Genomic DNA, 23,687 nt, shown 5'->3' with positions numbered 1-23,687 from the left:
TTGCAACACCAGTGGAAAGCATGTAGCCAACATAATTGGGAAAGTATGGGGCATGGATCTCCAAAGGCAAAACCAGTGAAGCAGGGATTTACTGGCAGTGGGTTATGATATTCACATACCTCTAGCTGGGCTTGTTTGCAAGGTATCTGCTGCTTTCATCTTTAAGGAGTGCAAAACTGAGCTAATTTCATGGCATATGATTTCTCAAGATTGGCTCCTGGGGAGGGCCTTGAGGGTACATCTGTGCAGGGATGTGTGCTGTGAATTGGAGGCTAAAAAGGTTCTTAACCTGGGACAGTGTGGAAATCACAGCAATTAATTTGCCTTGCTTCCTAAATACTGTGCACAGCTGCTTTGTAGAGGTAGCTTTAAATTAATTGATGAAATGCCCATTTCCTGTTTTAGCGTAGTTACAGGCATTGTTTTTGAAGATGGCAGTGGTTTAACTGCTGGGTGTTCCATGCCATGGAATCTTACCATCTGCGGTACTTGGAGCAGCTGAAAGCCAAGGTTTGCAAACCACCCTGATCTGAACTAATGTTAAGGCTGTGAAATCCTTTCTAATGAATCCTCTAAATCCATCTGAAACTTTTTTCACCCTTTCTTCTGAGACAAGAATGTCCTTATAAAGACCCTGCTTAAGAAGAGCATCTCTTAGGTCTCATTAGGACTTAAGCCTCACTGGAGACAAGGTATTTAAATCAGTGTTGTCTATTCTTATGATAATGGAATGCAAAGCCTGGGTATGATTATTTTCAGGTTAGTTCCTTGAGATTTGCAGTCTGCTACTTGCTCTTGGGTTTCTCTCTTATCAGTGTGCCTATGTGTGTGTGTTAATGCCCAGGATTTTCTGCAATCTGCTGGCTAATACCAGCTGAATTTGGTAGAGGAAGGGAAATTACAGTAGAATTGATGTGGTACAACTGTGCTGATATAATTTCCACCGGTATTTTTAGGTGCCTGTTGTGGAAGTAGCTGGAGACGTAGGGAAGAAGTAGGTTTGAGTCTTAGGAGTGCCCTCATCACAGGGAAAGCTTTTGTTGATGATTTAACCATTTGAGCTGTGGATTTGAGCCCAGGTGGCCAAGAATTTGCCCTATGGAGAACACCATGGAAAGCTTTCTTCTCCAGGAGGACATTGCTAACGGCACCTTTCTTGTATGACTTAGCTGTGTTGAAGAAAAGATGAGCTTGCACAATGGTGCAATTCACATAAATTAATCCACAGGAAATGAATCCATTGGAAATAGGATCCCAGTGTGCCTGGAACTGCCTCTTTGTGATACTTCACAGGCTATCCCAAGGTGAAAGCAGTTAATGCTTTCCTGCATTAATGCTAGGTTCTCCAGACAGAGGGAAGGACAAAGTCATTCTCTTCACCTTTGTTTTTATTCCCCAGTGACAAAGTATAGTTTGAAAGCATTTGATTTATTTTTTCAACACTGTGGGTATGTATTTCCTAGTCATCCAGCATTTCTTGGATGGTAAGGGATTGGTTTAGCTCTGCAGTTCATTGAGTTGTTATGAAACAAAATAATTGACTTAAATATGAAGTAGAAAAGATGATCCTTCCTACTGCCAGTGAAAACCATTGCTGGTTGGTGGTTTTGGACTCTTCAGAATGTTTCAGAATCTTCAGGGGCTGTAATGATATAGTTACAGTTGACAATGCTGTATTTGAAAAATTTGGGGCAGGGAGGTGGACAAAGAGGGCATATTGTCCCTGTATAATCCCTTCTCAAGACAATCTGTACTTTGTACCTTTTAAAGAAGAATAATCCTTGCAGGTGTGTCCTCCAAGACTGTGTTTGTGTCTCCCCTTCAAAGCAGCTGTGGAGTCTTCTCCTGGGGCAGGGCAAAATGCATCTTCTGTGTTGGATGGTGGATTGAGGGTTTGAGGGACATGAAAGCTTTAGCATAAATTTACCTGGTGTTAGCTGTGCGTCTTCATAACCTGCACTGTGGATTAGTTGAGTGGATGTCTGTGTTTAAAGAAAAAAGTTTAAAATCTCTCATCCTTTTGGGAAGGAGGCCATAAATTGACGTTAAAAGAATATAAGAGCTTTTCTTTGCTTATGATCATGTGCTGTAATTTAACTTAATTAATGAATTAAGTAACAATTAAAGTTTAGTCCTGCTTTAGACCTTAATATATTTTCTGCTTTGAAATCCTGGAAGTTTTATTAGCTTTAACTACTTTACTGTTTAGAGATCTGAACTGAGATTGGGGTCCCATCACATGAAGTGCAGTGAAGCATATAAAAAGAGACACAATGTGCTGTGTTGTTGCTGTAGCTGGCAAGGGTTGGGCACAGAGGAGGAACAGTCACAGAAAGGTTAAAAATACACTTTGTGTTGACACAAAGTGTTTATGAAATGTCCATCAGAGTTGTTCAGGCTCTTGCATACTTTTCTGTTATTATAATGGAATTTTTATGCCAAATCCTGATCGTTTTCCAGTGGTCCCAGTGACTCTAGCATCATGCAAGTGGTTGAATGTAAATTGGCTCTGCCCATGTCATTGTCTCAAATGTGGGTGCTTTGAAGTTGAACAGATATGTAAGTTTCCACTGTTTGGGAGTTTGCTTACATACTTCCCACTTGGGCCGTTTGTAATCATCCTCAAGGTGGTGATCAAAAAACCAAATTCAAGATTTAGTCATACACAAAAAATATTAAGGCCACCTGACATTTGGTGTTTTCAGACTTTGGGTTTTTATTGCTTAATCTTGAGAGAAAAAATAAGGGTGTTTCCCAGGAAAGATTGCCATGCCTTGGGCATAGCTGTGAGCACTGGATTCTTGCTCAGCCATTGCCCATCCTCAGTTCCTGTAAGAGTCCAGTATTTATTATAGAATGCCACCTTGGAAGGGACCTCAAGGACCATCTTGTCCAATATTTTGTGCTAAAAGCATGGTCCAGACAAGATGGCACAGCATCCTGCCCTGTCAAATCAATCCAGTGCCAATGTTGTGGAATCCACCACTTCCCTGGGGAGATTAATCCAATGGGTGATTGCTCTATGAAAAAATTTCCTCTTGTGTTTAATCAAAATCTTCCCAGCAGTAACTTGTACCCACTACCCCTTGTGTGAAAAAATTTCCTCTTGTGTTTCATCAAAATCTTCCCAGCAGTAACTTGTACCCACTACCCCTTGAGTTTTCCACGTGACTCCTTGTAAAAAGGGAGTTTCCATCCTCTCTGTGGGCACCCTTCAAATACTAAATAAGGTCTCCCCTTAGCCTTCTTTTCTCAAGGCTCACCAAACCCAGTTTTCTCAGCCATTTGCCCACACAGGCCTCCCAGTAATCTTTGTACACTTCTCTCTCAGCCTGTCCTCATAATATTTTTTACAGCGTGGTCCCAAACTGCACCCAGTATTCCAGGTGTCCTGGCAAGTGCTGAGCAGAGTGAGACAGTGAACCCTCTGCCTCTGCTGGTGATGCTCTTGTTTGTTCTGCCCAGCATTTTGTTGGCTTTCTTGGCTAATTTAGATACCTTATGATTTCCATCATAACCTCAAGGCTTGGCTTGTTTATATCACCATGTTCTTGTGCCAGCCAAAGATCAAATCAGTCCATTTCCTCCTGTTTTTGCTTGCTAAGCAAGCCAAACTCTTGTAAAATATGGGTTTTTTGATTATCCAGAGAGGTCTGACCTTTGCCTGCCCCAGCTAGAGCTCCCCTTGCTCAGGTCTGGTGCCTTGAGCTGCAGTTGTAAGCTGCTGGTGACTTGAAGAAGTGCAGCAGCTGGAACCAGTGCTTCAGCCATATCAGCTAATATCTTTCTCTGGAAATCCAGAGACTTCTTTTGTTGCCTTTTTTCTCTCTGTCTGGCCTGTGCTTGTCATCAGTAAAGTGATGTCCCATGGCAGGGGGGTTGGACTGATGGTTCCTTCCAGCCCAAAACATGCTGTGATTCTAAATGTGGGCAATAACCCCTGGTCTCACCTAGGTGCTGTAAATGTGAATTGATTGATGTTTGTGAGGTGTTCAGATGCCAGGGTGGTGAGTGCCATAGAAAATCTTGTGAGGGACTCAATAATCCTGTCATCAGAGCAGCTCTTGGATAAAGCACAAGGACACACATTGTTCAGGGTGAGGAAAGTAAAATATTGAAGAGCTCCTAATGAAATGCATGTTCTCCTTTCTGCTCAGTGAAAGAGACAGAGAGTGAGGAAAAATAGTATGGAGTGGAGTAAACAAAGGCTGCTTCATGATTCATGTGCACAAGGGAATGGATGTAAGACTTTCTCTGGCATTCCTTAATGTTGTATTTCCTGACTCATCTATTCACGCCCTTTATTTTGACATCTACTTGGTGGATGAGTTATTAATATATGGTGTGGAAATCTTAGTGCTTCTGGTGAAAAGGTTACAGTTGTGTAGGTAACAAAGCTTGTTTAAGAGTAAGCCCTTAATTAAATTTCAGCTTAATTACTTTTTCAATTTCTTTAACTTCTGGGTTCTTGGTAAAAATAAGTCTCTGTCTTAAGCATCCAGTTCTTCCTGCATGGCAAATTTAACAGTACTGCAGATCAAGGATCACTTGTATTTTTTTAAGGAAGATAGAGCATACTGTTTTCTAAAGTTGCATAGGCATAGGGGGGATATCCAGGTGAGAGGAAAATGGAGGAGTTGGAAAAAGAAACTCCTTCATGGGGGTTGAGGAGTAACAAAGGTACCAGAGACAGCAGTTGTGTTGATTCTCATATGATAACTGCTGCTTTTTCATTTCATCTTAATCTTTGCAGATTCTGCCTGGATTGTTTCCACTCTGTAACAATTATCCAGGCAGGAAGGGAGAACTGAAAGGTACAAAGATTAAAAAAATGAGGTTGAACAGCTACCACTCTGCAGAAGGCACTGTGAGATTTTGTCACCTTTGCTTTCTCAAAGAAAGCAATGGTGTTTGAATATTCCCAATCCTGGTGCTTTTGTTGTCATGGCAAGACCCACTGGGATCCTGGTTTGTACTGTGGAGTGCTGCTGGCCACTGTTAGAAAAGAGTCAAAGGACCAAAGCTTGTGTTCCTGCAGTGGGAACAGTCACTTTATTCTGAATAAACTGGGAACAGCTGACCATGGGAAGAAAACCCAAAACAAAATGCGTATTTTGGTGCCACATCATCATTGAGCATCATCAATTTTTATGTAAAACTGTACTGATTTTCTTCCTTTTTTTAAAATATAATTTCAGTTTGGAAATTGATTGAAGAATTACCATGGAATTCAATATGGCATCACAGCAGTCATCTGCATCAACAGAGGAGCAGGCTTCCTCTGAAATAGATGATCTCCATCTAACGCTGCAAGGTAAGTCACTGAAGTTTCCTGTGCCTTTTTAATTTAGATTTTTGTCAAAAATCTGTGGCTGTGTGTACAAGTTGAAGGGAATTCTGAGAAACCTGTTTAAACTGTGGTTATGGTGAGTGTAGTTAGCTCATGTCTGTGCTTCCTTGCAGATGTTTCTGTATTTCAGGAGAGAGGCTTCAGCAGGAAAATGACAGATGAGCTCTTGTAGTACTTTCTCATGATATTTTCAGATCAGTTGCCTTTTTTGGTACTGATGTGCTCACTGGTTCTTATGCCTTGTTACTCAGAATACATGTTGTTGTAAACTGTTTGGAAAGGAACCACCAGCATGAAAACAAGCCAGTTCATTAGTTTGCTTGTTTTCAGCTTGCAGACACTTAGGTGGTTGCTTTGAGCTGTCTTAATGAAGCTATTGACTACACTACTTGTTTATTTATTTGTTTTTATGGGGATGCACTGGGGAAAAGGGGGGATAATTTTGTGGCTTCTAAACAAATTTCTTATGGTCAAGCCTTTGGTTCTTACATGTCATGTGTTATACCTTGTTAAGGAAGCACTCAGTGCTGATTTTTAATTATTTCAGTTTAATGGCATCTCCCTGGACAGTTAAATGATGATGAGTGCATCCAACCTGGCCTCTCAGAACTTTTGGGTTGTCCTTACTTACAGGTTAAATTTCCTTCTCTAGGAATTTTCTGTGAAGGTTGGCTTTGCTGTGAACATACTCGAGGAGGTTAGTCCAGGCAGCAGGACTAGCCCTGCTGAGAAGCTTGGCTTTGTGCTTAGAGCCTGGTCCATCCTAGAACGGATGGACTAACTCCTCTTTCCACAGAGCCATTTCCTTTTAACTCCCTCGCAGTGAAATTTCCATGGTGCTTGGTGGAGAGCAAATATGTTGAAAACAGATGGTGCAAAAGAATATTCTGCCAAGTCCCTTGTGTGATTCATATTTGCACTAGTGCTGTCGTTGAAGCCATGTGTTTTGACGAGTGAGTGTTAATAGCGGTCCAAAGCCAAGTGTCTTTAATGGTGAATTTTCTTCCCTTTTGCTCATTATTGCATTTTCTGGGGAATAAGCAAAAACTTGTAGCAGACAGGAGCTAGTCTGACTTTTGCACCAAGCACTGCTTGTCAGACACACATTTGTTGTGCCAGTCAAACTCAGCCTTGGGTAGAAAGGCTGAGATGGCTGTTGTTGTGAAACAGATTTGGAAAACACTCTTCAGCTTGAAGGCAGATTTGAAGTTACATGCCATTTTTAGGGCAGGGATTTACTTTCAATTTTATTATTTTTTTTCCTGAAAAGCCATGTTGGTGTTTTTGTTGAAAAACAAAAGTTTTTTGGTCAATATCTCATTTTGAAGGAGCCCTGCTTACTAAAATTGAAATGACTCTGTAATAAATGGAGCTCTTAGATTGTGCTGAAATGAACACACTGCAAATCTTGTGCCCAAGCTGTCTGTGCCTGGCTGCTGTAAAACATCCAGGGATATCCCTTAGAAGTGACACGAGCAATTTTTTGTAGTGATTGAAGACACAACAAATGGTGCTGACACATTTTGTGTATGGAGCTGTGGCGCTGCAGCGTCTGCTCAGGGTCAAACAAGCAAATGGCAATACAGCTGTGAGGAGGCACCAAAGACACGCTCCTGACATGACATATAGGGACCATTAGCAGCTCTGCTCACAGATCTGTGGTGGCAAAGGTCAAATAAGAAGAATAGAGTCACTCAAGGAAACAGGTTTTTCCATTAATAGGAATCTTGAGATGAGATTTATGAAGCAGCCAGTGATATTGACTGCTTTAAATCAATGAGAGACATTTCAGATTCAAGGAGTAGTTGCTTATAACTATCAGAAAAGCAGCTTACATTTGTGTGACTGCAGATGGATGTGAAACTTGCTATGATCTCCTTTTTCAAATTGCTGGGCTATAGCTTCATATAATATGTCCAGCATTGTAATACACAGCATAACTGGACATGTGCATAAAGGGAAAAGCAGGAGTGAGATCTAGTCTGGATGTAGCCCAGATATATTTTAATCTACTTTTTAATTCTTTGTAATACAACCTTCCATTATTCCTGAAAGGCATCCCATGGGGGAGGAGCACTTGTCTGGTTAATTAGGGCAAGATCAACTTAATGTGTCAGTTGGTTTGGCCATATACCTTTGTGAAGTTTATGCCTAAAAATGTGACAAAATCATTAGCTTTATTTATTTTTTTCCTTCTCTACTGTGTGTAGATATGTTATTTTAGGTATGTTTGACTGTTGTTTAAGTTACAGTCTTCTGTGAGGACAGCACATTTGGGAAGAAAAACAAGGAAAAGAGGGAAAGAACAATCTCCTTTGATTAATTAGTGGGGAGTTTACTACTTATTAGTCCTAATTATTATAGAATCCCTAATAATTTATTGGTAGTTGGTTAATAGTGTAAAAGCTTGTTAGTGGGTTTTTAGGTAAAAGAGTTCAAGGGTGAACATTCAGTTTCCTTAATAGTGTTTGGCCTAGAAGATGCTATGGAGACATTCACTGGAAAATAGGTAAGAATGTAACTTAGTTCTCAGTGCATCTTTCTTGTCAGCTAATTACTTTAAGGAGACTTAATGAAGCTTGAAAAACATGAATAAAATAGGTGAAGAAATTAAAGTAGTATGTTTTCTAATGCCCCCATCTCCAGGCATTTTCAAATGGTAAAAATTCATGAGGCTGAAGTAAAAAGCTGCAAGAATATAAACCCTTATATATGGATCTTTTCAGATTTATGTATTGCTCTTTAACCTTTACCAGTTTTCAAGCTGATATCCAGATGAGAGTAATAGTTACCCCTTCCCTCCCTGCCAAGAAAATGGAAATTGCTATGAAAATGCATGATGTCAGGAACTGGCAGGCTTCTTTTATTTTCTTTTTTCCCTTCCCTCTGTCCCAGATGTTTGAATAAAATTTAATCAGGTTAAGGTCAGCATTATCTGGGCCCTTTCCTTCAGCACCTCTGCTTCTTTGCAGTTTTCTGATGCAGCACAACTCAGAGCAGCTGCAGAATTGCTTTGTTGCAATCCTTGCACTGCCATGTAAAAGTGCAGGTGCAAAGCCTGGAGCTGGACTTCTTATGGCTATATCCAGTGGGGGATACTTAAAGGAAGGGTTTCTCCTGCCAGGCAGTCTGGTGAGCAGAGGATGCTGGACAGGGAGATGCTTCATTGCACCATGGGCCATGTTTGAAACCTGAAGTCACTTTTGCTGTAGGATGGAGCAGGCAGGAGCTCAGGGCTTGGCTGGCAACGAGCATGGGAGGAATAAAGCAGGATCCCTGTCCTGTGTCTCCTCCTCCTGTGTTTCCCTCCCATCCCTGCATCATGGGCTGGCCCCAGAGAGGGGTCCAGCCTGCTGCTCATCCTTCTGTGAGTTGAAGAGGCGCAGTCAACATCCAGAATTGCCTTTGGCTACTTGAGATGAGGAGGCATGTCAGCTGCTTGGTAAGAGAAGGGTTTCCTGGAGGAGCTTTGGGAGCTGTTGGAGATGGAGCCAAGCTCTGCTGTGGGGCTGCAGCAAGGACGGCTGCTCACAGATGGGTGGCTGCAGCAGGAGCTCTGCAGGGTTGGTGCACCCTGCAGCAGGATTATTTCTTGCTTTTGGAATGTAAATCTCTACCTGTGGGAGGATTCAACCTTGATTTTTTTGTCCCATGCTCAAATCTTTCTCCTGTTTTCCCCTGGGATAGCAAACAGACCCCTGTGTGAGGTGCTTCCCACCAAGCCTGTACAGAACTCTATTTTTCCTTTTCTTTTCATGCTTGCTGAGCTAATTCAAACACAAGAGTGTGTTTTAGCTGTTGGAGTTTGGGACATGTACTTACTCTTTCACTATTTAATTTACTGCAGGGGTCCTAATTTTTGGTTCCACTTACTTATCTCTGTGTGTTACTGTTTATTACTGTAACCCAAGGCATGATAATATAGGAATGTGGTTGCTACAGCTGAAGAGAGTTTTTGAAGAGAACTGTTTTTGAAGAGAGTTTAATGACAAGAAATGAATGATGCTTTTTTCGTGCAGTTATGTCTAATCCTTCATGAATGATTTCTCTTCAAGTGAAATTGAAAATACAGAGATATATGTGTGTACGGATAAGTTTTGTTGTGCAGCACATAGTAGATTGTACTCATCTCTGAGTAAAGGGGTATGTCTTTTTGAGACCCTCTTAATTCATCCAGGGGTAAGGTAAATTATTAATTCTTACCCAGCTTTTTTTTGTTTTAACTGTGTGTCCCATCTAATGGGGCCACTTGCTTATTGAAGCTACACTTTCGTTTTCTTTACCAGAATGATTTTAAAAAGTCTGTTAAATGTTTATTACAATTTTACAAGGATGACTTTCACAAAAAGCTCCCATAGGAGCAGGACAGAAATTTATTCCCAGTTTATGCTGCCTGGGTGAGGAGCTGCTCTGCAGTTCCCGTAACTGCACAGCTTTGTGGCATGTGACAGGGCTGATGGCACTGGAGAGGCAACTGACACATGACACTGCCTTGAAAAAATTCAGTCATGGGTATTTTTGTCTGTTTCACATGCCTAACATAAAAAAATAGATTGTATAGTTGCATAAAAGTGTTCCCTGCTAGGTAAATTGCAATTTATTAAATGCATTATGTGGTGTGTAACTGGTTAAAAACTGGAATTAAAATGCCAAAGGAGTTTGATGGCCCCTGTGGCACCTGTGAGATCACTACAGTCAGATCCCTGTTTCACTGTTCACTTTCTTTAAAATGTTAGAAAAGCCACTTGAATGTTTATCTTTAAAAGTATGTTGACATGTAGATGATGTGACGTGGTACCTTTTAAGAATTTAATCTCCACCTGCCTGTGCCCCTGAGTGCTAAACATCACTTTGTGGTGTCATGAAGACTGTGGTGATTTATAGGATCCTGACAATGAGAACAGCAAAAGGGTTTAAGACAGCCAGGAGGACAAAGCTTGGTGTGAACACACTTCCTGAGTTAGCAGCACTTGTGGTAAACTGGACAGTTGGCTTTCAAAAGGAAAAGGAGCTTGGAAGGAGTAGTGCAGAAAGTTTCCACTTGCTTCACTGATGTGGTAGTAGTGATTTAGTTAATATTCGTGTAATATTTGCATTTGAAAAGACCCATTCCTCCTGTAGAGGTATTTTCCTCATCTTCATTGGGTTTGGGTAAACTTCTCAATTTTGACAAAGAATTCTGTGTTTGTTTTTAATTGCTTAACACCATGTTGCTGAACATAAATGCTGGAAATAACCCTTTTCCCTGCTTTCCTGTCTGCAGAACATGGAACTGTTGCTGGGTGGAAGGGAAGGGACTTCACAAAGGGCTTGGGGGTTAATTGCTCACTCTCTCTCTGGATTTGCAAGTACTTAATTGTTCTTCTGACGGTTCCAACCATTTAAAGAATGTGCTTGCTTGGTGTATTATTTCATATAGCACTCCTTCAAGTGCTGTGTTGAAGGAGCTCTCCTGGTTATCCCTGCTTCCCATCCTTTGGTTCATTCTGCTGCTCTGTCAGTGAGTGTGGAAATGGTTATTTTGAATGAAACTGAAATAAGGAAGGTGCTGTGGCTGTCTGTGTCCATTGGGGCTGGAGTTAGCCCAGCACAACCTTTGTCCCTGCACACACGGTGGATACACAGCAGCTCTCCTGATCTGTTCCTGATGAGCTCCCTGCACACTGCTGCAGACACAGCCTCAGCTGACCTCAGTGCTGAGGGGAAGATACAAAAATATCATACACAAGAGGTAATTCCTCCTGGTGAAACAGAGATGAGAAGATGACAGGCAGGCTTGTGCTCATTAAAGTGATCGCTTAAATGTTGGGTTTTTTTCTTTTTTTTTTTAAAGAAGCCATACAGTTGTACATTGTTCGCTGACAATGATACACATATGTTGGTTTTTTTTTCTTTTTTTTTTTAAAGAAGCCATACAGTTGTACATTGTTCACTGACAATGATACACAAGTCATTGTGGCAGAATAAATCCTCTTTGCTGTTTGGTGACAGTGTTTGGTGAGTGTGGATGGACAGGCTACATCTGTTCTGCCATGATTTGCTTCCCCCAGCTCCCTGCTGAAGGAGGAGATGATGCTTTCCTTGGAGCTGCCATTCCCCCACCTCAGGAAGGGAGGCATGAAAGGCAGAAGTGGACAGTAGACTAATTTTAAGTATTGTTTTTTCTGCATCACAGTTTAAGGAACACTGAGAGTAAAACAGTGGCTGGTGGTGCTGCTGCCCTCCTTTCCCTCCTGGGAGAGTTCAGCACTCACATTGTCCCTGCCTTGTCTCTGTGCTCCTAATGATCAGCCTGGTTTGTAGCACTTGTTGGTAGCTCATTACTGAATAAAACAGTCATTGTCCAGCAGTGTGTATTGATTTTTGGCTATCCTACGTGACACATTGCTTGTATGTGTTATTCCTCCCTGAAGAGTTGTTAACACAGGGCGAAATGTGATAGATTTTGGGTATTTTCAGATTACCAGGTTCTTATTCTGTTCTCTCAGATACACTTTTTAGCTTAGTGAGTTTTGACCCAAAGTAAAGAGGATGATCAGGGTTTGGGGGTTTTTATAGCTTTTTTATTCTAGGTCAGTGACATTTTGAAAACTAGGGCAAGAGAAAACCAAGGTCAGTTAGAGTCCTACAAAAAGGCCTAACAAAGAATCCATTCACCCTCATAAAAATAAAAATCTGTATTAATTAACCACGTGGTAGAGATAAGAATTGGAGAGCTTGATTAAATCATTAGCGCCTCTGAGCAGCAGCATTGGAGGGGGAGCTGGGAGGGAAAACACACTCAGCCTGAAAATTGCAATACAGCTGCCTGCCACGGTGCCAGGAGCACATCTGTACTGAGTGTGTGTGGCGTGGAAACCCTGACTGCTGCACTACAAGCTGGGGGAATACTGGCAAGCATGGAGTTCTGCTATTAATTCGGGAGGAGATTCTATTATTATTATTTGTTTGGGTAGGAAAAAAAGGCACATTGCAGCAGAGGCAGCAGCTGCTTGGAAGGCAGCCCAGTGGGTTGTCTTGGGTAGCTTATGGAGGGTTTAAGGTGCTCTTAGATGTGGAATAACCACCTTGTACTTTCACCAGGTGAGACATTTGCCTGAGAGCTGCCCACGTGAACCAACACTTGCAGTATCTGGCCCCTATTGCATAATGAAGCATTTTAATATGCATGTCAACCAAAACAAGGCCAAGTGTCTCATCCTAACCATCTGTAACCATCCTCAAATGCAAGTTCTTGAAATCAGCAGCAGCAGCAGTGTGTGTTTGGCAAGAGCTGCAGCTGCAGGAGTCACTGGCGTCAGGCAGAGCAGTCAATATTTGCTCTCTGTCCCTTTTCAGATGCTAGCAATGCCAGCCTTGCCTGTACGATAAAATTGAGCGCAGAGACTCAATAATTGCAGCTTGGGTAATTGGAATGGCTCCCACGTGGTGTTCAGCTGAAGGGTGTGGTTGTCTCCTGTGCTAACATGAAGCCAGTATCTCCATGCTATTTTTGTCCTCCCTGTGAGCATTGCAGCGTTGTTTGGTCTGTGTCCCATGTGTGCACTTAACTTTCTCTTTTCCGAACAAAACCCAATTTTGTCGTGTTGGTTTTGTCCATTAAGATTGCCCTTATCTTACCCTTTGAGAGCAATCTTGGTGATGCTTAGAAAGAATCCTAAAACAATCCAGTGAGCAGGGGAAACCACCTGATTCACGCTCCAACAGGATGGTGGTGTTGCAGATTAGTGGAGGGCTGGTGAAAGATGCCCTTACTACAGGATGCAAAGCAGTGCTCCATGCAGGTAATGTGAATATTTTTGTTGCTGCTCACCTGCCCAGTGAGGCAGAAAGCAGTCTGTGGGATGAGGAGCAGGAGCCTGGGTTACCCTCGAGTGAAGTCCTGTGTTTCATGAGCTGATGAAGCTTCACAGAAACTCCTCTAGTCTGTCTTGGATCATGAAAAGACCCCACAATTGGGGTTTGTGGTTGCAAATTTTCAGAGTGTAGGACATTTTCCTGTGAGTGGCATTTTCACTGAAATGGGCAGAACAGTCAACTTTTTTTTTTTTTTTTTTTTGCATGGTATTTTTGTTATCCTTCATCCTGCCCAGCCTACCAAAACGTACATATCTATTGCTGAGAAGTCTTGCACATTCCTTACAATGTCAAACTTGCCTTCAATTAATCTTTTGAGCAAGAACACGCTTTCAGAGGCAGAAGAGATGGTCTGTTCCTACCCTGTCTCCCAGATTTATTACTCCCTGCAAGCCTTTTCTGGGAAGCCAGCCCCAACACTTGCAGTCAAGGCTGCTATGGAAAAGGATAGAAAAGGGAGTTTGTGTTCAGGCTGGCTCTCAAAAGCCTTTGGGATGGCTGCTAGTGGCAGATGTGAGTCCATCATCTCAGAGGCCAACACCTCTGTTTGTCACCTGAGACTTGTGTTCAGACTTCCAGCCCCCAGGGATCTGTGAGTTTTTTGGTGTGTCTTGGAAATGGAGTGGTATTTTGGGAGGGAGCATGGGCTGGCAGCTCAGGTAATAACACTGCCCCTGATGGGGCTGGGGAGCTGCTCTGGTCCAGCTCTGCTGCTCACCCTCTGCTTCACCTTCTGGGGGAAATGGGCTTTCCTCCATCTCTGCTGCCCACAGGCAGGGAAAAGCTGTTCAAATAGTCTGGTTTTTGAAACATGGGCTTCACCAGCTCCCTGTGTCCCTGCAGAGCTGCTGGTTGGTGGCTGCTCACTGTGTGGCACCACGAGGGCCCTGGGTGCAGAGCTGCACCTCTGTGGCTCTGGGTCATGCTTTGAGTCCCATTTCACTGTTTTCTACTGCAGCACAAGTTCAAGCACTTTCTTCTTCCTCGTGCTGGTATTAACACCCTGTGTGCTCCTTTTTTGCTGTGATGCCTTGTCAAGGCTGACCTAGAACAGAGGCTAAACAGAGTTAAAGAATAAAGTAGGGATTTATTGGATTTATTAAAAGGGCTTAATAGATACACCTTGGGCAGCACAAGAGCCCAGCCAGGGCTACACCCAAGATGAACCAAAGTGGTCACAAAATGCACGACTGGTTTCAGGGTCTCTCACTTTTATAAGTTCTGGTCCATTTGCATATTGAAGTTAATTGTTCAATTATGGCTTTAGCCTGTGAAGTCCCATCCTTGTTTTTCTCTCTTCAGTCCATGTTGTTTATGCTCTTGGGCCTGACATTTGGATCATTTGTCCTTGGTCCCCAGCTAGAGAAGGAATTGTTTTGTCTCCCTACTCTGTGCAGAGAGCTCACCATCCCCCGATATAAAGCTCAGAACTACACACTAAAGCAGCACAGAATCTGAAAAATAGAAAAGCTAAAACCTGAGGCATCAGCTGGATGATATAAAGCTCAGAACTACACACTAAAGCAGCACAGAATCTGAAAAATAGAAAAGCTAAAACCTGGGGCATCAGCTGGACTAATAATTTGTACACCCCAGGGAGGGCCCAGCAGTGGAAAGGATGCAGGTAGAGGCTCTATTTCTCCTCCTAACTCTCTCCAGCCCTTCAGCTAGCAAAGATTTCTCGTTGTGTAGCTTCACCTACAGATGTGCATTTATCCCCTAACTCCAGCCTGCATCCAACTTAATGGGTGGCTTTTCCCAAATTCCAGGATCTGTCTTGTGCTGATGATGTCCCTGAGGCCTTGAAGGAACATTTAGGAATGGACAGAGCTATTGCAGACATATTTCTCTGTAGAATTATGCTTTCACGTCGCTATTTGTATTTGCTGATCTTCTGAGAAAGCCTTCATTAGTTATTCTCTGCATCCTGTAGGTTATGCTTGATGGTTGTAGAGGTCTTTGCAGTACCAACTCAGCAAGCAAGAAAATACCAGCTATAAAAGAAGAGTTGAGAAAAACTGATATTAAATAGTAACTTAATATCTGGAAGAACAGACCTTGGGTTTGAGGTGGATACCATGTGTCTTTTTGGGAAAGAGGAGTAAAACCTGAACATTTTTTTCCATTAACTTTAGTTTCATTTTTGTTTTTATATTTCAGTCCAGCGGGAGTTTACACAGAAGAAAACCTTCACTAGTTGGATAAATTCAATATTGGCAAAGGTAAATGGGGGTTCTTTAGCAAAGACATGCTTTTGCCTTTTTCATTCATATATGCTGGTTAGAGATTAAATTTTTTAGGAACAAATAAAATTGCTACAAGTTTTTTTTAGGCACTGGATGGGAAAAGTAGCCCCGAGAAGCATGTTTAATAAATGCAGCAGCACTGTATTGGGGCACATCCAAGGACATTTGTGTGAGGTGGATTGTGTGTGGATGTCACTCTCCTTACTCATGTGGTAAAACTTGTGGTGGATTGAGGCACATGTCTCAGGGTTTTACGAGTTTCTGAGTTTACAGTTGGTTTTGCTGGGATTAGGTAAGTGTTATTCTATTATGCAATCCAAGAACATGAGTTTAATGAGATGACCTGAGTGACTGGTAAGTATTAAGACAAACCACATAGTAGTGGAAGTGCTCTTTAAGCTCTCAGAAAACAGCTCCTGCAGCATTTGCTGGGGCTCTGACTTGCTCAGGTAAAAACAAAATATAATTTTGTTTTGGTCCCTCCTTGAGCAGAAGCTGCTGAGCTCTTGATAAGTTTGTGTTGTGTGGGTGAAAAGAGGTTTAGTTATGCAGCTCTGTACTCAGATATTAAATATTAAATTTTTATTTAATATTGAGTAAGATCTCAAGATATGAATTAACTGCCTAGGTTAGCTTTCCCTTTCTTAATTTTTTTTTGTGCCCCAGACCTCCTTGAAAAATGTGAATGCTTGAAAGTGAGGCCTAAAATTACCCTTAGAAAACACAGAGGCAGGACAAAGAGGGGGGAATAAGACACAAACATAGTAATGGGTTAGAAGAAGCAGGATGTGGCTGTTTAGATGCAGGATTTTTATTGCAGCTTAATGAAAAAAATAAAGGATGCTAAACATTATTTAACAGAAGAGTAATCTGTGATGTCTATAGTGTGTTGAATTCAAAATGACAAAAGATTGAAATTTATCTTGCAGCATACCCCTCCTTATGTTGTCTCAGACCTGTATACAGACATACAACAGGGACATTTGCTTCTGGATCTGTTGGAAGTGCTTTCAGGTCAACATCTGGTAAGACAGAGTAATAAAAATATTACCTCAATCCTTTGTCAAGTCCAGCAAAGATTTCTGGATATGCTTAAGTGCAACCATATGAATCATCCCTCTGGGGTCATAGACTTAGTTTCAAGTAACTTATTTTTATACCATTGACTCTGAAACACGCTGAAGTAAGTTGATCCAAAAGTAATTTATGAATTTTTGATGGACTTCCCTTTTCAAAATATAGAATAAAATTAATTTTTGCAGTTGAAGATATAACCTGGTTTTTTTTGCTTTGCAGCCACGGGAAAAAGGATTTAATACCTTCCAGTGTAGAAGTAATATAGAAAATGCTTTGACATTTTTAAAGAGCAGATCAGTGAGTATTAACTTCAAAATTCACAACTAAAGCCAGTTTAGCTAATGGAACATTTTCTTTGTTAACAATGATCCCTTTTTTTTCCCTTCTTAGCTGAAGCTCATAAATATTCATGTAGCTGACATTATTGAAGGAAAACCTTCCATTGTGCTTGGCCTAATCTGGACCATTATATTTCATTTTCATGTAAGTATTTCAGCGATGTGAGAGAGTTTTAGTAGAGGGGAAAAGCACAAAAATGTGTTGACTTACGTGATTGCTAAATAAGATGAATTAGTACTGAACAAAAGATTATTTTTTGACATGTGGAAATGACATCTCAAGGAGGAGATGCACCAGTGCAGGGCTGGCAGTGATGAACAGTGTCTAGCTGCAAATGGTAGGAAGGAAAGATAGTGAGATTTTTTTTTTTTTGAGTAACCAGTTAAAAATGGGCTAAACTTTGTCTAAGGTCTGTAATGATTAAGCTCTAAAAAGAGCAGATAGTGTGAAGTGGCACATCCATCTCTCAAGGCAGCCCTGCTCCTCAGTGCTGACTGTGCTTACTTTGTCTAAGGTCTGTAATGATTAAGCTCTAAAAAGAGCAGATAGTGTGAAGTGGCACATCTATCTCTCAGAGGCAGCCCTTCTCCTTAGTGCTGACTGTGCTTACAATGTAAAATTCTTGTATTTTTTTTTTGTTTCAGTGCTAGCACCTGAAATAACACAAAGGCTATCAAAGTTATGTTTCTTATACAATAAGAGTGTGCACCTTGCATGGCATGGCGTTGTGGGGAAGTGTGAAAGCACAGGGCCTTGATTTAATCACTGTGTAGGGCTGCAGAGGGTGCTGGAGCCAAGCTGCAGAACCCAGCAGTGGATGATGTAGGTGCACTAACTGGTGACTGGGGCTCAGGAGAGCACTAAGAAGCAAACTTTTCTAGCAGTATTTAGCCCATATTTTTTGTGGTAGAGGTACTTTGATGTCAAAGAGTCTTGTGCTGCTCATGGCTTGTGCAGTTATCTTTTTACCTAAACCAGGCTTCTCTAACCAAATAGGGATCTCTGAGGTCTATCAGGTAGGTTTTCCTGCACTCTGAGTGAGCAGGCAAACTCTGACTATGCCTAGAACATGTCACTCCTGACAGCAGAAAACACAATGCCATGGGCTGCTGTCACTGGTTAGAGTAGAAATTGACTGAGAAAGTCCCTTGATGTCATTGCTGGTACCCACAGCATAACACACAAGTCTTTGGGTGAATATATCCTGCCCAAAAAATTGCCTCAAGATGGGAATTCAGCATGAAATGGTTCAGGTTGTGCAGATTAAAAAGGCTGGTTTGAGTTTGGGGGGCAGGGAAGCTACTCTTACAGCTGTGGTTGAGTCCTGTCTGGTTCTCTGGGGTGTTCTGCCATTGATGCCTTGGGGATCTCTCACTGAAGCCTCATTAAGCTCCCATTTTCTCTGACAGATTGAAGAACTGGCCAGGACACTTGCCTGTACCTACAATCAGCCTTCACCTGATTGTCCAGGTGCTGTTGACTCCTCTCCAAAGGCGAACAGATCAGCTAAAAAAAGTGCTAAAATTAAGGAACGATGGAAGATGTCTGCTACAAAGGCTCTTTTGTTGTGGGCAAAAGAACAGTGTTCACTGTAAGTTCCATCCAAGACGTAAAATTTGCATGCTACACTTCATATCACTGCTTTCCTCTAAATGTGGTAATATTTTCCCTCTGTTTTTTAAGATTACTTAGTGACAGCTTAGCAGAAAATCCTTTAACTTTCAATTTGTGGTTAGCAGTACTTTCAGCATCAGTCAGGCCCCAAATGTTTTGACATGAGTCCTTTAAATATAGTAAAGCAAAGCTCATCTTACTAATTAAACATAACAGTGTAATCTGAGTTGTTTGGCTTTTTTTTTTAGGTGCTCCTGTGTGATAAGTCTAATGGAATGTTTACATGATTTGCTTGTTTTAATCCTCATGGTTGGCACTGATTCACACAGTCTCAAGGGTTTTTAAACATTTTTTCATGGAAAATGTAGGATTTTTATGATCCCACGACTCATGCTTTTCTGTCAAAACACTGCATGGTCCCAAAGGAGGATGCTAATCCTGGTGGTCCTGGTCCCTAATTCTACCAAGATGTTTCCCTGTGCTTGAAGTACAGATAGCACTGCTGCTTTCAGGGGGGGTGTTCACAGCACACAATCTAGAGCAGATACAGATATTTACATTTTCTTCAAGGGCTGCTGCTTCACTCCAGGATCTTCCAAATATGCTTTACAGTAATGTCAGCTCTTTCTCCTCAGCTCTTTGGGTTGTTTTATTTTCTAATAAAATCCTACTAATATTCCATGTTATTAGTGGGAGATAAAGGCCTTCATCAGCACATCAGACACTTTCTGCCAATGGAATGGCACTGTGGTTTGCCTTCTAGCTGTCTTTTATCAGAAGATTAATTGGCACATCAAAACCAGCTCTTTATCCATGTAATCTTCCTCTTCCTTTTGCCTGTTTTTCAGCAATATTGCTGTCTGGTTTGCAGTGTCATTTCTGTTCATTTCTGAACTGGCATTATATTGAAATATTTTGTTACCAGTGAATCCTGTAGTTTTTGGCTTCCTCTTCCTTTTGCCTGTTTTTCAGCAATATTGCTGTCTGGTTTGCAGTCTCATTTCTGTTCAGTTCTGAACTGGCATTATGTTGAAATATTTTGTGAATCCTATAGTGATTGGTAAAGAAACAAATCTTCTAAGACTTGGCCCATTGTTTTGTGACTGAATTTGATTGCCTGAAACCCCACATCTTTTCCATGCTCTAACATACTCATAACATACAGGCTGTTTTTGGAAAGTTGTCCCAGAATTCACTGTGCATGGCTGGGCACCTCACAGCACTGTTCAGGCTGTGAACATTAATTAAAGATGATTTAAGGACACTAAACTAATGAAGAGAAAAAAAAAAACAAAACTTTTTCCTGCACCAGTACATTGCTTTTAATCTTTGGATTTTCTAAAATGACAGTTCTTGGTGTCCTTACAGACAAACACATGTTCTGCAGTGCTTTTCTTCTTGCTTTTCCACCCCATAGAATGCATAGATGTTTAGCACAAAGGTGATATTTAGGGAGGATTTGGATCAGCAAGGGCTTATCTTCAGAATGCAGTAGAAGACAAAAAGAAATAGTCATCTTGTAAAAAGAAGTAATTGTTGTGATTGGTAGTATTGTTGTTTGACTTGGGCAGAAGTTCAGTGGCGAGGTGCTTTTGGATTTGGTTCATACTCCATTTTACTGAATTTATACTCTATTTCTAAATTGGTACTTAAATCCTGTTTCTTCAGATGTCCTGACATTTTGTTTCCACTCATTTCTGGCATAGGCATGGCTCTGTCAGTGTCACTGATTTCAAGTCCAGCTGGCGAAGTGGACTGGCTTTTTTAGCCATCATCCAAACCTTGAGGCCAGGTCTGGTTGATCTGGAGAAGGCAAAAGCCAGAAGCAATAAAGAAAACCTGAAAGAGGCTTTCAGAATTGCAGAACTGGAGCTGAATATCCCACGGCTTCTGGAGCCTGAAGGTAAATGATCAGCTTTTTAAAAATCTTTTTGTCGTTATGAGTGAGATTAATGTGATCTATAGGACTGTGCTGAAGTTTGAAATGGAACATTGATGTTTGCTGTAATGCTCAAACCTGAGGTTCTTTATTTTATAACATCAGCTGTACTTAGGGACTGTAGGATTTTTGATTTGGCAATAATTGCAGGAGAAGAAAGGATATGAAACTTTCCTGTTCATGGGAGAAACTTTTAATTACTTAATCATGCTCTATTAAAATATTCCCAAGGAAAAAAATGTTCATGACATATTAATTTCTGTCAATGGCATGTTAAGTGAGCTGTTGCAAAATAAACATGTTTATGGTAATGTGTTTTAATAACTGCAGCATAGTGTGTAATTATGTGATCAGGCCTAGAAGGCTGCATAATTATGTAAATGCTGTATTGGCTCTCATAGATGTTGACACTGTGAATCCGGATGAAAAATCAATCATGACTTACGTGGCTCAGTTTTTGCAATACTCCAAGAATTTGCCTGAGTCTGAGGAAGACATGCAGGTATGTTGTCTGAGTTATCACTGAGGCATTTTCAAATGAAAGTGCTTTCTTTGCCCAGTTTATATCTGAGTCAGTAGCACATAGTAGATCCTCTGATTCTGCTGAGAGGACTGGCTTGGTTTGAACCTTCTGATGCTCCTGTGTGGTAGAAAAAACTCCATGTCACTGATTTTTTGTTGGTCATACAGGTGGAATTGCTGTGCAGGTTGCTTTTTTCATGTAATTATTGCAGAGGACATTTTCAAGCTTGGTTGTCTTCATGTGTGCTCTGAAGTCTGTGTAAACATTGGAGGCAAGGCAGACAGATTTGCAGATGCACAAAACAGCCAGCTTTAAATTTAGTGTTTGACACGTAAAGTGGACAGAAATTGCCTCTGACAGATGAAACTGATCAGAAACCCACATTTTGTATATTCTATGTTCTTTTATGAGAGTTTAATTGGTGATTCACATACTGATAATCTCCTTTCAGTAGAAGTGCAGCCAGGTCTTTTTTTGATGTCTTCATATATCCAGGTGCCAGGTTTAAAACTTTGTCCCTGCAATGTAATAGTGCCTGACTCAAACTTCATCAAGGTCCCCAGGAATTATTGTTTGTTTTCCAATAGCTTTGAATGGACTTTATCATATGCTCAATGAGTGTTGTTTTATGGCACAATGTAAATTAAAAACAATGCTTGCAAAATGGAAAGATGAAATTTTCTGCTCTAATTCCCAGGAGAAAGTAAGAGAGGCCATGGGCTGGTTGGCTGCACAGGAGAAGAAGTTAGCAAAGCTGCTGGTGGAAACAGAGAATGAAACATACTACCAGAAGTACACAGTAAGTTGCATTTCATGTTTAGAAGTTTCTGTGAAAAGAATCTGTTTCTGTGGATGTTTTTCATATTTTTCATCTTCATTGCCTAAACTGAAGCTTTCAAAGAAAACATGGAAATCTGATTATGAAATTGTTAAATCCCTCATATGATAGAAGGAGAAGTAGGCTAAAATTCTCTCTGTTATGAAAAATAGATATGCTGTTACATTTTTGAGTAGAGTTTTTGGAAAGAGTAAAGTAGTGTCTTAATTAATTGACGTAGTTGAAGATTTGGACAAGATTCAAGCACGTAGGCCCTTCAAAGAGTTTCTTATGCTATTTCTGTGCTAATTACACCAGTAGGTTTTACCCAGCTAATGTTATAGAGGAGTAGTTGAATTGCTGGCTCTAGGTTGTGCTGAAGCAAAATTTCCTTTGGCTCATACTGTAGCCAGAGTTTGTGATAAAGTGGCCCATGGGGAACTGTGAGAGGAGGAATTTTCCCTTTCTCTTGCTGGGAGGGGAGAACTGTTTTCTGACTGCATTGACATTATGTTAAATACAGACTTAGGGAATGGCACCTATAATTTCAGACCCAAATATTGCCTGGAGACAAGAATGCCTCTTGCTGTCTTGCCTTTGCATGCATCACACCCTTTGAAGTTAATGGAACTCATACCAAGGTGTTCAAAGGCAGGACTTGGCTCCCTGAGCTTCCATCTGACGTCTTCTGTGAATTACTCTTCTATTCTACCTCTAGGAAATGATGTCATTTATGGAAGCATTTAACCAAGAGAAAATCCCCTTTCTGCCTGTGTTGTCATCAAAAAGGAGTGAAGCTGAGCTGAGTGAAGGCCAGCAGCAGATGAGGGAAGAGTGGGATAAAGTGATGTCTCAGGTCAGAGGCATTTCTCTCTCACTCACCCCATTACCAGCATGGGCATGTGGGATGGATGAAGAAGCCTAAGTCTACCCAGGAACTCACACTGGGAAAAGTGGGGGGATCATGCATTTATTTGGGATAATAAAAAAGGTTTCACCCTGAACCTGAAGTCCAGGCAGTGTGAGTGGCATTCAGTGCCCAAGAGGAGGCAGAAGGTGACTTTTTGTGTGTTACCCTTCTGCCTCCTGAGCCTCAAGACTGAAATGTCCCTGGAAAATCCATCTGGTTATCTCGAAGCACTCTTCTAATCAAGGGTTTTGGCCTATTTATGCTTAAAAGGTTATTTTGGGACACAGTTATGGCTCAGAGCACAGACACTGATCTAGTAGGGCCTGGTTGGTCAGTGCTTTGCCGTGAGGTTGGCTGTGTTGGCTCAAATTTGGAATGCTGGGAATTGCTGTTTTTGCAAGAGATGTTCCCCTATCAGCCCCATGACAGACAGAAAGCTGTTCATCTCTATTTTCCCCCCCTTGTTTTGCAACTAGTTCACTGTAAATTTTCCTGTTGCTGGGCCTTGGGATGGTCACCAGAGGTTATGGGCTGGGAGCAAACCTGGGTTTGAAGTAAATGGGGCTGATTTTAGCTGACTTCGCTGGAAACTCTTTTTGTTGAACAGTGACAGGCACGAGGGAGTGGGTTCCTGGGATGCCTTGAGGACCAGCTTATGCAGCTTATATCAACATCTTGGAGATGGGGAAGAAAATAATAGTGAGAGATTTAATCCACTTGTTTTCCTTTTAAAGATTAACGAGTGGAAGGCGAAACTGGACCAGATGTTGCCCTCCCCTCTGGGCAGCATTGAGGCTTGGCTCCAGGAGGTGGAACGTCTGCAGGCTGAAGATTTGCCTGATTTACAGGACCCATTCAAAGCAATGTCTGCCTTCAGAGAAATAATTGTAATATTTAAGGTATGTTGATCACAAAGGAAATTCTGCTTCAGTTTGACCCAGCAAAGCACTTGTTATGGAATTGCTGTTTGACATTTTGGGAAATGGTGTGCATATGTTTGTCTTCTGAAGATGAA

At 41.4% G+C, this 23,687-nt stretch overlaps 1 protein-coding gene across 1 annotated transcript in view; it reads left to right on the top strand.

Annotated features, from left to right (window-relative positions):
* The first annotated feature begins 5,198 nt into the window (after positions 1-5,198).
* SYNE2 (spectrin repeat containing nuclear envelope protein 2) overlaps positions 5,199-23,687 on the top strand; it is a 160,885-nt gene continuing 142,396 nt past the window's right edge. Inside the window, exons 1-11 of the mRNA XM_039733084.1 lie at positions 5,199-5,314; positions 15,368-15,429; positions 16,383-16,478; positions 16,750-16,827; positions 16,921-17,013; positions 18,279-18,460; positions 20,190-20,386; positions 20,824-20,924; positions 21,643-21,744; positions 22,481-22,618; positions 23,407-23,571. Of these exons, the coding sequence (XP_039589018.1) occupies positions 5,224-5,314; positions 15,368-15,429; positions 16,383-16,478; positions 16,750-16,827; positions 16,921-17,013; positions 18,279-18,460; positions 20,190-20,386; positions 20,824-20,924; positions 21,643-21,744; positions 22,481-22,618; positions 23,407-23,571 (1,305 nt within the window). The 5' untranslated portion in view covers positions 5,199-5,223. The remainder of the gene's footprint in view (positions 5,315-15,367; positions 15,430-16,382; positions 16,479-16,749; positions 16,828-16,920; positions 17,014-18,278; positions 18,461-20,189; positions 20,387-20,823; positions 20,925-21,642; positions 21,745-22,480; positions 22,619-23,406; positions 23,572-23,687) is intronic.

The sequence above is a fragment of the Passer montanus genome, unplaced genomic scaffold (assembly GCF_014805655.1).
Source record: "Passer montanus isolate IOZ18808 unplaced genomic scaffold, ASM1480565v1 scaffold82, whole genome shotgun sequence".
Taxonomy (NCBI): domain Eukaryota; kingdom Metazoa; phylum Chordata; class Aves; order Passeriformes; family Passeridae; genus Passer; species Passer montanus.
Note: the sequence above shows the minus strand (reverse complement) of the source record. Positions and strands in the feature narration are given on the sequence as shown.